This window comes from Vidua chalybeata, chromosome 5 (genome assembly GCF_026979565.1).
Source record: "Vidua chalybeata isolate OUT-0048 chromosome 5, bVidCha1 merged haplotype, whole genome shotgun sequence".
Classification (NCBI taxonomy): Eukaryota; Metazoa; Chordata; class Aves; order Passeriformes; family Viduidae; genus Vidua; species Vidua chalybeata.
The window spans coordinates 34,059,452-34,073,786 of NC_071534.1; the positions used below are offsets into that span (position 1 = coordinate 34,059,452).

A 14,335-nucleotide genomic window follows, 5' to 3' on the forward strand; every position below is an offset into this window, starting at 1 on the left:
ACCTCGGGCTCTTTCCCACCGTGCCACGACCCCGCCGCACAGCGCAACGGCGGCACCACGCTTTCAGGCCAAGCCGGCGCTCCCGTCCCAGCGCGGCGTGTCCCTGATGACAGCGAAGCCGCGGGCTGACCGCGCCGGGCTCCGCACACGACTCGGCTCGCCGGCGGTGACAGTGGCCAGCGGTGCCGCGGAGCCGACCTGCCCCAGGGCCGAGCCCGGCACCTGCCCCGCGGGAGGCGGCCGCACGTCGGGGCCCTTCAGCCGAGGTTTTGCGGCAGGTGCGGAGCGGGTTTGGCGAAGCTCCCGCGGAGGGGTATGACACCAGACCGCCTTCTCCGGCCCCTCCTGGCGGGGCTCCGGCAGCCCCCGCCCGCCGTCCGTTAAAGCCGCCGGGGAAGCGAAGTGCGGCCGAGGCCGGCGTCGTCCCGGCCCGGGCATCCCCACTCCATTCCTGCCGCTCCTCGGGAGCGCCGAGGTCCGTGTCCGCTCCCGCGCCGACGCTGCCCGGGGCAGGTGCCAGGATACCGCTGCGGGCCGGCAGCCGGGGCGGTCGGGTCGCGGCTCGCACCGGGCCGGGCGGGGCCTCCCCGCCCTCACCCCATTGTCGGGGCCATCTCGGCAGTTTCCGCCCTGGCTTCGGCTGTGTCCGCGCCGCGATGGGGAAAGGGGAGGGAGCTCGGGAAGGCTCGGGGCCGCACCGCTCCTTCCGGGACGGCGGGAGGCGGTGCCGCTCACCTGGTGCCGCCGGCGCTTTGCAGCGCCCGAGCCGCGGCCCCGGCGGGCGGGAGGTGAGCGCCGGCCGCGCTCGCCCCGCCCTGTTGCGTGCGGGAACGCGGTTCCCCGGGCAGGCAAGAGGGCGGCGGGGGGAAGGCACCGGCTTCGGGGATGGTACCCGATGGCCTGGGGCACGGGACGGCGCTGCGCGGCCGTCGTGGCCGCAGCGGGCGGGCGGAGGAGGCGGGTACTGCCGGGCGGCCCCGCGCCGAGGGGTGAGGGGAGCCCCGGGGAGCGAGGGGCGCCGGAGTCGGGCGCCGAGGTTCGAGCCGTGGGAGCCGAGCGTGCGAGGGCGGCCGGTGATGGAGACTCGTCCCCTGGGGTCGGGGGCTTCCCGGGGAATTCGCGAGGCGGCTGGATGGGGGATAAGCAGTGCGGCGGGACGGCTCACGTACCCCCTTTGTTTCTCTTCAGGGTGTTTGTGCTACTCCTAGCCTCTCTCCCCGCCCCCGACTCTCCCTCCCCCGTCTCTCCCGCCCGACCCGCCGGGACCTCTCATCTCCGGGCGGCAGCAGAGCCGCCTCGGGGCGGGCGGCGGCAGCGGTGCTGGTGGGGCGCTCTCGCCGTCCAGCCCGCCGGGAACATGGCGACTGGCAGCTACCGCAGCGCCGGGGGTAGCACCACAGACTTTCTGGAGGAATGGAAAGCCAAGCGGGAGAAGATGCGGGCGAAGCAGGCACCGCCGGCCCCGGGCGCACCGGGCGGGGGGGAGCCCCGTCCTGCGGGGGGCGGCCCCTCCGCCGAGCTGAACAACAACAATAACAACTTGCCCCCCGACCGCGCAGCGTCCCCCGCCGGCGGGGCGCTGAACTGCGTCAGCCTCGCCAGCGCCGCCCAGGGCCGCGGCGCCCCCGCGAAGGAGCCGCCACCGCCTCTCGCCGGGAGCCGCGGGGCCGAGCCCGCCGCCGCACCGGGCTCCCCCGAGGGCGAGGAGAAGCTGGCCGCCAAGGGAAAGGGCTCGGGCCCCAGCGCCAGGAAGGGGAAGGGGCAGATCGAGAAGAGGAAGCTGAGGGAGAAGAGGAGGTCGACAGGTGTGGTGAACATCCCGGCCGTCGAGGTGAGCGGGGACGGGGGGTGGCGCGGCCGTAGCGGAGCCGCCGCTGGGGGCGCCGGGCGCAGCCCCGCTGCTGCTGGCGAGCGCTCTCCGCCCCTGCCTGGGCTCCCCGCGCTGCGAGCAGCAGCGCGGTGGGCCGCGCCTGTCGCGCAGGGGTCGGGGCAGGGCGGCATCCCAAGCGACGGACAGATGTGGTGTAATTTATCCTGAATAAATTAGACCTGTCGTAACTTGCAGCTTTTTTTTTTTTTAGTAGTTTCTTGTCGACAAGAGAGCAAGTTCAAACCTTTTGGAGGATCAGACTGAGACACGTGCCTGTTAAAGTATGGTCGAAACAATAGTAATGAGAGAAAATCGATTTATCAGGTTGGAATAGATGTTCAGGTGTAAATATTACTCAGTTTGGAACCCAGAAGAATTCCAACTGGAATGGACTGGAAAAAATGTAGTGGTTTGAAGAGCATTTTTTTGAGGCGGAGGAAGATATTTTTATCAGCCAACACCACTGTCCTCTGCGGTTTGCTACTAGTATAAAAATCTGGCATTGATTTGTAATACTCCTAGAGGAATTCACAAGAATGATAACTAAGCTTTTAGCTTGTTTTCCAGTTAATAAGAAAGGCCACAGGAAACTGAACAGAGTTGGATTTCTGTCTACAGTTTTGCACTAGTAATGGTGATCACCATATTTTAATAGAAAAAAATTGTAGTTCTTCTGGTTAATATTACGGATTATTAAATTAGGTCTAGAAAATTAAAGGTCTTTGTTCCTGAAGCAGCAGGAAAATATGGAATAGTGTTCTTAACACCTGAAGTTACTAACCCTTGCTTGTGACATCCTAGGCACTTTCACACCCTTTTATGTGAGGTGATCTTGGAAGGTTGAGAAATGAGTTTCAGGAACAGTAGAAATCTTTATAACTGTGGTTTTTGAGAACAATTACTTGCATAGTCTTTAATTTGAGGTAAAGTGTTTTGGCATAGGTCTTCAGTATCATTGTTTTGTAAAGTGGTGAATACAAGTGAGTTCTTTCAGTTTTTTTTTTTCAGGGTGTGCAAGCCTCACAGACTGTACCTTGTTTGTTTTATATGGACCCCCCCTTAAATACCTGCCCCTTGTGCCTTTTATAGGAACCTTAAAATGATGCATCTTTACTTCTCTAAGTGAACTACTCCTAGCCCAGTCAGTAATGGTTTTGCACATTGCAGCGGGTGTTGTATGACATGGTATTTTAGGGGTTTCTCTTGTGTACCCTGTCCATAGTACTATGTACCCTGTACATAGTCAGTTATACTCTCTTTGGTTGGTTGGTTTTGAGCAGTGGGTTTCTTTTTGCTCTTTGAGATTAATGTCCCAGTTCTTTGAAATATTTTTTTGAACTACTGTTCCTGTGGTAGTTTTCGGATGGTGTGATTTTGGGTTTGGTGAGTTTAGTTGTGGTTGGGGTTTCTGCTTGTTTGTTATGTTAAAGTATTACTCAAAATGTGTCTTGCTTTCCAGGAAAACACGTTCCTTTCTCTGCAGCCATTAGAATCCTGTTTGAATTTGCTGCGTTTTTAAGGGTATCTTTATGTATTAAGGGTAACATATGTAGGCCTTGAGAAATGAGTTCTCACCTGCTCCCTAAACTTTGCTAAGTGTTGCCACGTGCCATGGAAACGTCTTGTACCTTTACGCTAATTACTTCTATAAGTAGCAATTAAGCATTTCATCACATTTTTTGGGTAAAATTTTAATAACTGTAGGTAACTCTTGTACAAGGTGTTATTGGGGAAGCCTGCTACTAGCAAGTGTTGCATTTTTTACCAGTATATACTTACGCAGAGCTATCTCTTTTCAGTATTTCGCCTTTCTTAAAGGTTTTTATTTATTGCCACATGCATTCCTGAGAATTGTTTAGCTAGGGGAACACTAGATCATTCCTGGTAGTGAACAGCTTCAGAAACAGTCTCCAGTGTCAAATGTGAGTACCTACTTACAGGTTAATGCTTTGCAGACTATTTACCTGTCATGTCTTTCATACAGCTCTGTAGTCATGAGAAGATACAAGTCATGATACAAGCTGGTCAGCTGAAGTTCTCAGATAAAAGAAGGCTGTGATGTAGATGATGGCTTCTTAGAGTAATCTGCAACACTCCTGTTTCTTGCTGTCTTTCTCGCTTGATGCCAGGCATAGCTTTATTGTGCAGTCAATACATAGTGACTTCGTAGTACACCCTGAATTTTACCACTTGTAGCTCTTCATGGTGTATGTTTTAAAATTACTTCTCAGGAGATGTTATTTTAGAGCTTTGCTGTGTGTTTCATTGTCTTATTTTTCAAGAAAACAATTTTTGTAAGAATGAAGTAGACCTTTTGTGCTAAATATCTCCCCTTTATGATCACCATGCCACTGTGGTGGAGACCGATAAGATCCTCTGAAATGAAAATAGGTACCTGTTGAAAAAATGCACTCCTAAACGCTTTTCTGCCCAAAACTGAATACAAAAATAGTTTTTGCCCCAAAGAAGTAGGATTTAATTTCATATGCAATGCAGCTGGAGAATTTATTGATAGGAAAGATGGCAGAATAAGAAAAGTTTGTGTTCTCTTAAATTATCTTGAAACAGGCACAAAGAATGTTAGCAGATAACTTATTAATGATTAATTTCTCTCCTGTTCTCTCTTTTTCAATAGGAAGGTAATAGGGCCAGTTCTTACTGTGTGTTAAGTGTATTTTGTGTGGATGTTGGTGAAGGACAGAAACCATAGTGGAAGCTGTGAAAACAGATGGTGACAGGTAGAAAGTTGACAATGCTTTGTATTTAGAGGCCACCATGATAAAAGTAAGGGCTGGTTTTTACCTTCTCAGCGCTAGTGCTTATCTAAGTAATGGTGACTTTTGAAAATGGCTTTGGAAATACAATGTTTTTCCTTTCAGCGCTCATAAAGTAGTTTCTTGAAAGTTGGATTTTGTCTAAATATTAAGTGCTGTGGGATTTGGGGTTTGTTGATTCGTAACAATTCTTCAGGTTGTAAAAGGTAACTGAATTGTATGCAATTACCATTACTATGTATGTTATCTTCCTTAAATATTAAATTTTATAACAATTTTTAATTATGTTTGGAATGTGTTTCTCAGTTTGCAGGTACTCACTTGATGCAGGTGTTGAGTTTACTTGCAGCATTTTTCTCATTTACAGTTGTGCTAATGCCTACATAAGAAACACAGAGCTCCCATTATTTGCTGACAGTGCTTTGTGAGGATCCATATATAGGATGAGAGTTATGTTTTGTACTGTTGTAATAATTATGTCCAGCTCCAAGTAAGCCATGCTGTGCTGGTGAAACTGCAGCTTTACTTCTGTATCTTCACATTTGAGGATTATGCTGATATAGCTGTATGAGTAAGGTTTTTTAGGTTTTTTTTTCTGAACTTCAAAATGGAGAATAACAAATATTTTTGTGGCTACTTTTTAAAAAAAAGGTGTATATATAATCAAAATCTTGGTTCATTTAGGAAGGACAGTTGTATAGATGGGTTTTATGTAACGTGTGCAGTATAGATAAAGTTTACATTTTTACTTAACCAGATGGAAGTCATCTAAGTTGGGAAGTGTTCTTTTGTTAATAACATAGTGATGAATGATTTTAAAAGGTATAAGGAACACTGATTTGTGTATTTTGTACCTGAGGCTGCCAGACCAGAGACACAACAGTCTCCTGACCTGTTCCTGGGAAATACTGGAGTGAAAGGTGGAAGTGATTCAAATACGGACTCTGCAAAGGATGTTCAGCCAGTCTGTGTTCATCTCTTGTATTATGAACAGCAGTAAAGATACAACTTTTTGCATCCTCACTGATGGCTCCCTGTCAGGAGTCTGCCTGTGTGTTTAGAAGGCAATGCATATGGGGTGCTTGGTAGGTGTCATACTGAACAGCAGCCTTGAAAGTAAGCAGAGCAGTGAGTACTTTCTGTGGGAAAGAGTTCCTGCTACTAGAAAAGTCCACTGTGCTCAGTTGAGACTAACAGAAAGTTGCTGTGTTCCAGTTGGAAAAATGTCAAGAAAATGTAAGTGCTACATGTGTCAGGCATAGCAATTACTTTGTGTGTTGTAAAGCAATTGAAATCCTTCTCTGAATGGCTGGAAACTAGAGAGAAGAGTGGAATCCTGTACTAGCTGTTGAGCTCTTTTGATTAGAAGCTTGCCTTCAGCATTATCTTTCGTGGTGATTCCCTACCTGAGGATTAAAGTGCCTTCATGTTATATCTTGAGATTAATGAGGGTAGTGTCTTTCCATTGTCTGACATCAGTTGTGTTGTAAAACAAGTTGTTTCTTTTCGTGTGTGTTGAGGAAAAAAGAGCGTCAATAAGTGGTTGTTCAAAGTACTAGGAAAAAACCCTGCATCTGACTGATAGGCTTACCATTCATGCAGTAGTAGTAGTGTTATAGTGGAAGTCTGAAATTATTTGACCTGGACAGCCATTCATGATAGGTTAGACCATTCTCCTGCTGGCTTTGTCTAGTGAACACATCTTACTAGAATTCAATTTATGGTTCTTCCTTCAGATGTGGCAGGGTGAATAGAAACATTTTCAGGTTCTGATAGAAGAATTGTATTAAGATTGTTTATATCCAGTTTGTTTTGCTTTTAATGAGTTTGTGAATTCTGATTTTGAACAAGTCTCCTGATAACACCTGTTCAATGGGCATATTTTCTTATTTCATTTTTTTTAGCACATGATAAGCTTATCCTTATTTTTTTCAAGTTTTGTTTAAGAATATGCTGTAATATCCTGACATAGCTAGGTACTGGAAGTTATTTGTCAAAAAAACAAATCACAACTAAATTTTTAGTAAATTTAAAAGTCTGGAAAGCTTTCAATCCCAGAATCCATGTAGAGCTTCTAAATCGCTGTGTGTGTACCTTCCAAGCCTGGTGTGCCTATTCCATTGCTTATCACTGGCAAGCCTGGGAGAAAACCAGGTTTGCCTGTGATAAGCAATGGAACTGCATGGCAAAATAGGATGGACTGTGTGCTCATTAGGTCCGTCAGTTGTCCCCACGAGGTGTTGGCTACAATGAACTGCACTTGAAACATTCCTACTCTGATGCACACAGCAAGAGGAACAAGGAAGAGGAGTTTCCTTAATCCCAGAGATATGACATCATTGGTATAAGTGAAATCTGGTGAGATGAGTCCTGTGACTGCTGTGTTACAATTACAGGCTCTGTGGAGGAGAGATCAGGCAGGGAAGATGAGGTGAAGAGATGACATAGGTAATAGAGGGGCTGGAGTGTATGGAGTTTGGAGTTGGCAATGGCACAGTTGAGAGCTAGTGAGTAAGGATTAAGGGACAAACTTCATTGTGGAAGTCTTCTACAGTCAACCGAGCCAGGATGACAGCACTGATGAATTATCCTTTAAGGAGCTAAGGGATATCTGTAAATCAGCGACTCTTGTTCTTATGGGGGACCTCATCTTGCCAGATGTTAACTGGGAGCACCAAACAGGTCCAGAACAGGTCCAGGTTCTAGAACACCTGGATGATAACTTCTTGATATAGATGCTAAGGGAGTTGGCTCAGAAAAGTGCCCTTCTTGATTCGTTGCCTTCATCAGAGAGGGGCTTGTGAGTGGAGTGAAGTGATTGGTGGCTGTCTTGGCCACAGTGACCAGGAAGCAATCAAGTTTAAAATGGTCATGAGGAGAGCAGAGTTCAGGCTGCTCAGGGAACTGGTGAGTAAGGTCGCTTGGGAAGATGCTTTTGAAGGTGCTGTGGTCTAACAGTGCTGGTCACTTCAGTATCACCTTCTACAAGTACAGGAGCAGGTAACTTGAAAATGTTGGAAGTCAAACATGAAACAAAGGGCTGACTTGTCTGAGCAAGGATCTTCTGCAGCAAGGCAAAAAGGAAAGTGTATGTCCAGTGGAAGTAATGTTCATGGACGCGGGAAGATTACAAAGATGGTGTTTCACCTCTGTAGGGAGAAAATTTGTGTAGCTGAAGCTCAGTAAGAAATGAAGCTGGCCAGAATTGTGGGAGACAGTAGAAGGGGCTTTTTAAAGTATATTAATAGCAAAAGGCAGTGCAGAAATAATATATGTGATGAAAATGGTCACCTCACAAACTGGAACGTAGACATAGCAGAGACATTTAATAATTTCTTCACTTCAGTCTTCAACACTGGTGATCCCAGTGCCCTGAGCTGGGATGATTGTGTGAATGATAAACTCCCAGTGAACCCTAATCTCATAGAGCATTTGCTTTTCCAGCTGAATCCCTCAAAATCTATGAGACCTGATAGAGTTCATCCAAGGGTACTCAAAGAGCTGGCTGATGTAATCACAAGACCTCTCTCAATGATTCTTGAATGGTCTCAGGAATCTGAAAAGGTCCCAATCGACTGGAACTTGGCAAATGCCCCAGTATTCCAGAAGGGCCAGAAAGATGCCCCTGGTGACCGCAGGTCTCTCAGTCTCACTTCAGTTCCTCATAGAATTATGGAGAGGATTATGGTGGGAGTTACTGAGAAACACCTGAAGGACAATGCAGTTATGGGTCACAGCCAGCACAGGTTCATGAGGGGCAAGTCCTGCTTGTGAAACTTAATTTCCTTTTTTGACAAGGTGACTCTCCAGTTGATCAGTGGTTGCCAGTTGTGATATTTTTGGATTTCAGTAAAGCTTTTGATAATGTCTGTCACAGTATCATTCTGGACAAAATGTCCAACACACAGCTGGATAAACACATCATGCAGTGGGTGAGCAACTATGAGCAAAGGGTTATGGTGAATGGAGTTACATTAGGCTGGTGACCTGTCATGAGTGGGGCTCTGCAGGGCTCCATCCTTGGCCCTGTGCCCTTCAACATCTTCATAAATGACTTGGACACAGGACTGGAAGGAATCGTAAGTATGTTTGGTGATGGTACTAAGTTGTGAGGAGCTGGTGATTGCCATGAAGGCAGAGGGACTTTGACAAATAAAAGGGCTGGGCAATCACCAACCTTATGAAGTTTAACAATCACAAGTGCTGAATTCTGTACCTGGGATGGGGCAACCCTGGATGTACAGACAAACTGGGGAATGTAACAGTGGAGAGCTGGCCTGTGGAAAAGGATCTGGTGGTCCTGGTTGAGGGCAAATTGGAAGGGTCACTGTTGATTAGTTCCATACAAGTTTGTACTGAGTTCTTAAAACTATATCTGTAAACTCATGTATGGTTTTCTCTGCAACTTTTTTTACCCCAAGGCTGGAGTTGTGTATTTAAAGAATTTCAGTTGGAAGTCTAAGTGGATGACTTTTTTTTGTGCTACACAAGGTCATGGGAAATTAAAATAAAAACCACAACCCTGTTGTTTTATTTCAGGATTTTACTGTATTCGATCTGTGTGCATGTTGCTATGAAAAACTGAATGGATCATTTAGGTCTCTGTTACTCCAGGACTGAAAATCTTATAATCACCTCTTTTGTATAGTCTTACTATATAATAATCACATAATCTTAGATGTAGCTATGCTTGACAAGAACATCATCCTGAATTAAGGTAAGTTGAAAAAAAAATTAACCAAAAAAACCCCTCAGAGAAACAAAAGTAAAGCTGTGCCATCTTCAATTTTTACCTGTCTTAATTCTCAACTGTTACTCACCCTCAAACAAAAATAGGAGAAAAAAAAATGCTAGGTACGGGCTTCACTGAGTCTTTTATGCAGTATTTCCTTGATTTTCTTGATCTGAAACCTAAGTAAGTGACTGATGTCTTGAATCTCTTAAGTCAGAAGCTTTTTAGTAGGTGAGAGACTTGTGGAAGCATAGTCCACTGCAGTGCTGGGTGTTTTCTTTGTGTAGGTATTGCATCTAAGTGTAATTAAGGTTGAAAGGAACCTCAGGAGGTCTTTAATTTGACCTTGTTGCATCCAGTCAGATCTTGAAAATCTCCAAAGTCTTCACAGCTTCTTTGGGCAATGCTACCAGGACATGATTGTCCTTGAGATGAAAGTGTTTACCTTTCTTTTGGTCTGTCCTTTAAATTTGCATCCATTGTCTCCTGCCATGCACTGCTGCAAAGGGCCTAGGTCTATACTTAGTGTCTGCCTGGGACAGTTGGAAAAAAGATGGTTTTGGTTTTTTGGAAAAGCAACAATCTAGATAGGCTTTAGTTGGCAGAAATGGGTGATGTAACAAGATTTGAGGTACAAAGGCAGGATAGCTGGGTAAAATGCATGGAGCACTCAGATGTGGAAAAAGTGTTGTGAAATAACAGCCAACTGTATGTGTGGTGTCTAAGCCACATACATCTGTGAGATGTATGAGAGACCACAGTGGTAGGCAGAAGCCAAGGAAGCAGTAATGGCGAATTCCCCTCTTTCACTCTTCCCCCTCTCAGCACCTTCTGACCCTGCTACTCATTTTTGTTAATTACAGAACTTGTTCATGTCCTGCTTGTCCGCTGTATTTACTGGTACATATTTATATTTATATTTATGAACTGTTTTCCATGCAATATGCAGTTTAGTGTGTGTAGGAACATGGGATTTCATCTGAAACCTGCACTCATCTGGATTGGTCACTTCCCACTGTATGCTGTTTGTAAAGCTCTTTAGCTTAATTTTTCCTCTCTGTGCACCAATAAAATAAGACTAATTGTAGTGTGTCTGACTAAAGAACCACCTTGCTCAGTGTTCTGCTCCTACCATGGCCATTATCAGACACAAAGGAAAAAGTCTGCAGAAATGTTGTCTGGTGTTTCCTGTGAGATAGTTTTCTAGCCACTTGATAGTTTTCATCTCAAAGACTTGCAGCACTGTATAAAATTTGCTAAATAGACAGAAATTAACATGAATTTATGTGCAAAATACTTGTTCAGTCTCCTCTTCAACTTGTGTAAACTGTTAGCAAACAAAACATCAGCCGAGGTCCACATTCCTAAGAACTCTCCTATATGATGAGATAGCTCTCTATGATTATTTCTTTCTCTTCCCTGCAGAAGCTCAATGTGGTATATGTAAGCCTCATGTCGTGATCCCTGCTCATCAGTTACTGTATATATTCCTCAAGATTGTTGAGCTTCTGAAAGATGACCTTTATTGCAGAGTTTAGGAGCTAATTAATATTCTGGTACTCTGACAGATTATTAAACAAAGTGAACATCAAAAAAGTCTTAAACCAACCATATAGTGTGAGCAGCCATTTCAAAAGAGTTCTAAGAACTCTTAGTCTGCTTTTAGAACAAATTTAATCTGAATACTTCTTCCAAGATACAATGAACAGAGTAATCAGTGATACAAAGTGTAATTTCAAATTCTTCCATAAACATACATTTTATTTTTGTGGGTTGAACTACGAATTATTATTAATATTGATCAATTAATCAGTGCTTTGAACTAGCCAGAACTATGCCAGTGCCTTATTAGCCTTAGTTGTTTGAAGTTTGGCAGCAATTGTGCTTGTAGTAGTCTGTGTCCCAGACTATTACTCACAGATTGAGATGGAGTGTGTGTATTTTTTATTCGTGGCGATGAGGCTTATTAACAGTTATAGACTAAATCTAATCTGAAATAGGACCATGACTTCATGCTTTCAACAAGTCTGATATCAAGAGTCATCTTGATATCAAGACCAGATCTCTGGTCAGAAAACAGTACTAAGCAGTACCTTACTCATACCTCTGTTAACTGAGCAACTCTCCTCATTTTGTCTTGCATGTAAGACGGTATTTATAAAGTCTTTTGCATTTCTTTGTAATCTGGAGACTGAGATAATCTTTTTTGAAGAATACTGAGAAAAACCAGGCAAGGTGGCGTGTTAACTGTTTTAAATCTGCAGCGACTGTATGGCTGGATTTTCCCTTCATTTTCCACAACATCTCCAAAATGAGTATGGGTTAGATAAAACTTGTATTGGAAAAAAGAGGTGAGCACATGACAAAGTAGAACAGCAGGATTTGAGTGTCAGAAGGAGGGGAAAAAGTATGTTCCAGTCAAGTTGTATATTGCATGTTTTTTAATTATAAGTTCTGAAATGGAAGGTATATTACAGCTATTCTTAAAACACAGGTGATTAAAATTTTTGTTCATATAAATATGTATAAATCTAAGCTGAAATATGAAAATTACACTTTTAAATACACTTATTTATTTCCCTATGAAGTTGAATCGGTAGCATTTGTGCAACCAATAGTTCAGGGTAGAGATCTAAATCTGAAAAAAAAGCTAAAAAGTCTTTTTTCCTGTTTGGTTGTTTGCCTCTGTTATTGCTCCTGCATAGCAGGACTCCAGTGGAAGTTTGGAGGGACTGTATGAACTAGGATCTGTGGCTGGACTAGTATTTGGTCAGTATCAAAAGTTGATTAGCAAAAAGGAAGTAAGACCTGTAAAATATTTTTCCACAGTTTTAAGTGGATTTTTTTCCATTATTGTCTACTTTTATTCAAATTACAGAATTAAGATTTTTCTGTCTTTTGTGCAGGGATGGTTCTTCTACTTGGACACTGTTTATTAGGAAGCTGCACTAATTAATCATGAATGAATCCTCTAAAATATGACTGGATATGTACTGCCATAAAGGTATTTCCATCAGGGATTACAGATGCTGTCTTATATCTGGAACTTATCCTGGACCATATTTTTCTAGCTGTCTTTGTGTGCATGAGCTATTTGTAGGCCAGCACTCTGTGAACTTCATAGATGATGGGATGTAAGAAGTGAGCTCAGAGGGAGTAGTGCTGGCTTGGGGAACCAAGTACACTGAATGGGATGTGTGAGTGTGTCCTGGGTGAGATGGGAAGGTGTCTCTCCAGACAAAAAAGCTTGGAGAATCCAAGTGGCAGGTCACAGATGTTTGTGCCTAGGGATAGCCACCAGACTCCAAATTCAGCTTTGCATCTAGGCTTGAACCAACCTAAGTGCAGTTGGTTTCATTTAAAAGGTCTTGGCTTTGAATCAGCTACAGGTCCAAGGAAGGACATGTTTTTCTGTGATAGGCAGCCCTCCCAAAGAGGACTATAAATAATGTCGTCTGTTGGCTCCTTTTTTTTTTTTTTTTACATATAGAGAAAGCTTGTTTGAAAACAAGGGTTTTGCAATTTACTTGGCTTGTAGTTATGGAAATACATTCCTTGAAATATTTTACTTTTGAGAAAATTATGAATTTTGTAGTCAGTGTTTTCATTTGTTAGCAGCTACTGGTACAAGTTGATTTGAAAGGCACAACTGTAACTGAAAATGAAAATTTCTTGAGAATAAAAGAAAAGTAATCACTTTATTTTCTCACTTTTTTACTTCTAAGAACTTGATTAAAATTTTAGGTGGCGTATCTCATGTCTGTAAGAGGACATTTCCTTTATTGTCTGTAGCCACAGGTTTTATTTAACAAGAATAGTCTCAGAATGGCATGTTCAGTCATGCCTTAACTGTATGACAAGCAAAATGCCTGAAGCACATAGAGATAACAGCAAATGGGGACTGTATTCTAGCGAAGAGACACCGGCTCATTAAACAATCATGTTCATCCCTGGTATTCCAGCCCTTTCTTTTCTTCCCTCAAAATTCTGGCACTACCAGTATCTGGCAATAGTATACTCCAGCAATTAAGAGGTGAAAGGATATGAATCCTGTATGCCTGACAAGTTCATTTAAGGTAAAAACATGTTACACCAATACCATATTTCCTATTGATCACTGAGAGTATTTAATTTGTAGGAAACCTGTTTCCCAAAGTACAGCAATGAAAAAACCCACTTAAAGTGCACCTAATTGAAGTGTAGCTAGCAATCTTCATGTGTATGTAATGAAGGAAAGTAGGAGGGTATATAAAAGCTAGAATAATCTTTAAGGTGCAGTTTTAAAACTTCATCTTAAAGACAAAAAAAAAAAAAAAGGGTTGAGGTACTGGTATTTGAGCCTTTGTTTGGCTTCATTTAGAGCAAGTGGGTAGATTTTCTATTTTGCAAAATACCTGGTTGCTTTATTTTTGATTTGCTTTGTAGACTGATCCTCCATTTATCTTAGTAATTTGTTTCTGACTAATATTTTAATAGCATGTTAGGTACCATGTCCACTTCTGTAATCAATGTATGATTTATTGTTGTTCATTCTTTAATGTAGTATCCAATTTATTTAAATGAGACTGACTGGTTTTGTTAGTTGTGATAGCTATTTAATTCTTAATTTCACCAAAACTCCTGTGTGTATACTTCTAGAGATTTATTTCTTATCTATTTCTTCATGTCTTCATTCTCAGTACAAGTTTGTAATGTTTATGCAAAGGTCTATGCTTGTAGGAAAATTTTTATTAAATTGTCTTTTGAATGGATTGTTGTTTTTAAAGATTCTGGGCTGGGAACTTTGAAATAAAACATCCTTTCAGACTGTGAATGCATTTTGCATGCCTTGGACTTTTTTTGTGTTTCCAGGTATGTCTGAGGTAGAGCAAAGGTCAGATGTTAACCATCTCCTCAAGTTACGTTTCAGTTTAAGAAGACATGAATGTCAGGAATTTGCAGGACTGAGTTTAGTGAGGC

At 43.5% G+C, this 14,335-nt stretch overlaps 1 protein-coding gene across 4 annotated transcripts in view; it reads left to right on the forward strand.

The window, feature by feature from the left end:
* Positions 1–218: 218 nt before the first annotated feature.
* PAWR (pro-apoptotic WT1 regulator) overlaps positions 219–14,335 on the forward strand; it is a 70,682-nt gene continuing 56,565 nt past the window's right edge. The window contains exons 1-2 of one of the 4 annotated variants that reach the window (XM_053943957.1): positions 219–278; positions 1,189–1,831. In XM_053943957.1, coding sequence (XP_053799932.1) covers positions 1,358–1,831 — 474 coding nt within the window. In that variant the 5' untranslated portion in view covers positions 219–278; positions 1,189–1,357. Of the gene's footprint in view, positions 279–394; positions 476–500; positions 514–715; positions 789–1,188; positions 1,832–14,335 lie in introns of those variants that run through there. The other 3 variants (XM_053943955.1, XM_053943958.1, XM_053943956.1) reach the window with 3 other exon arrangements.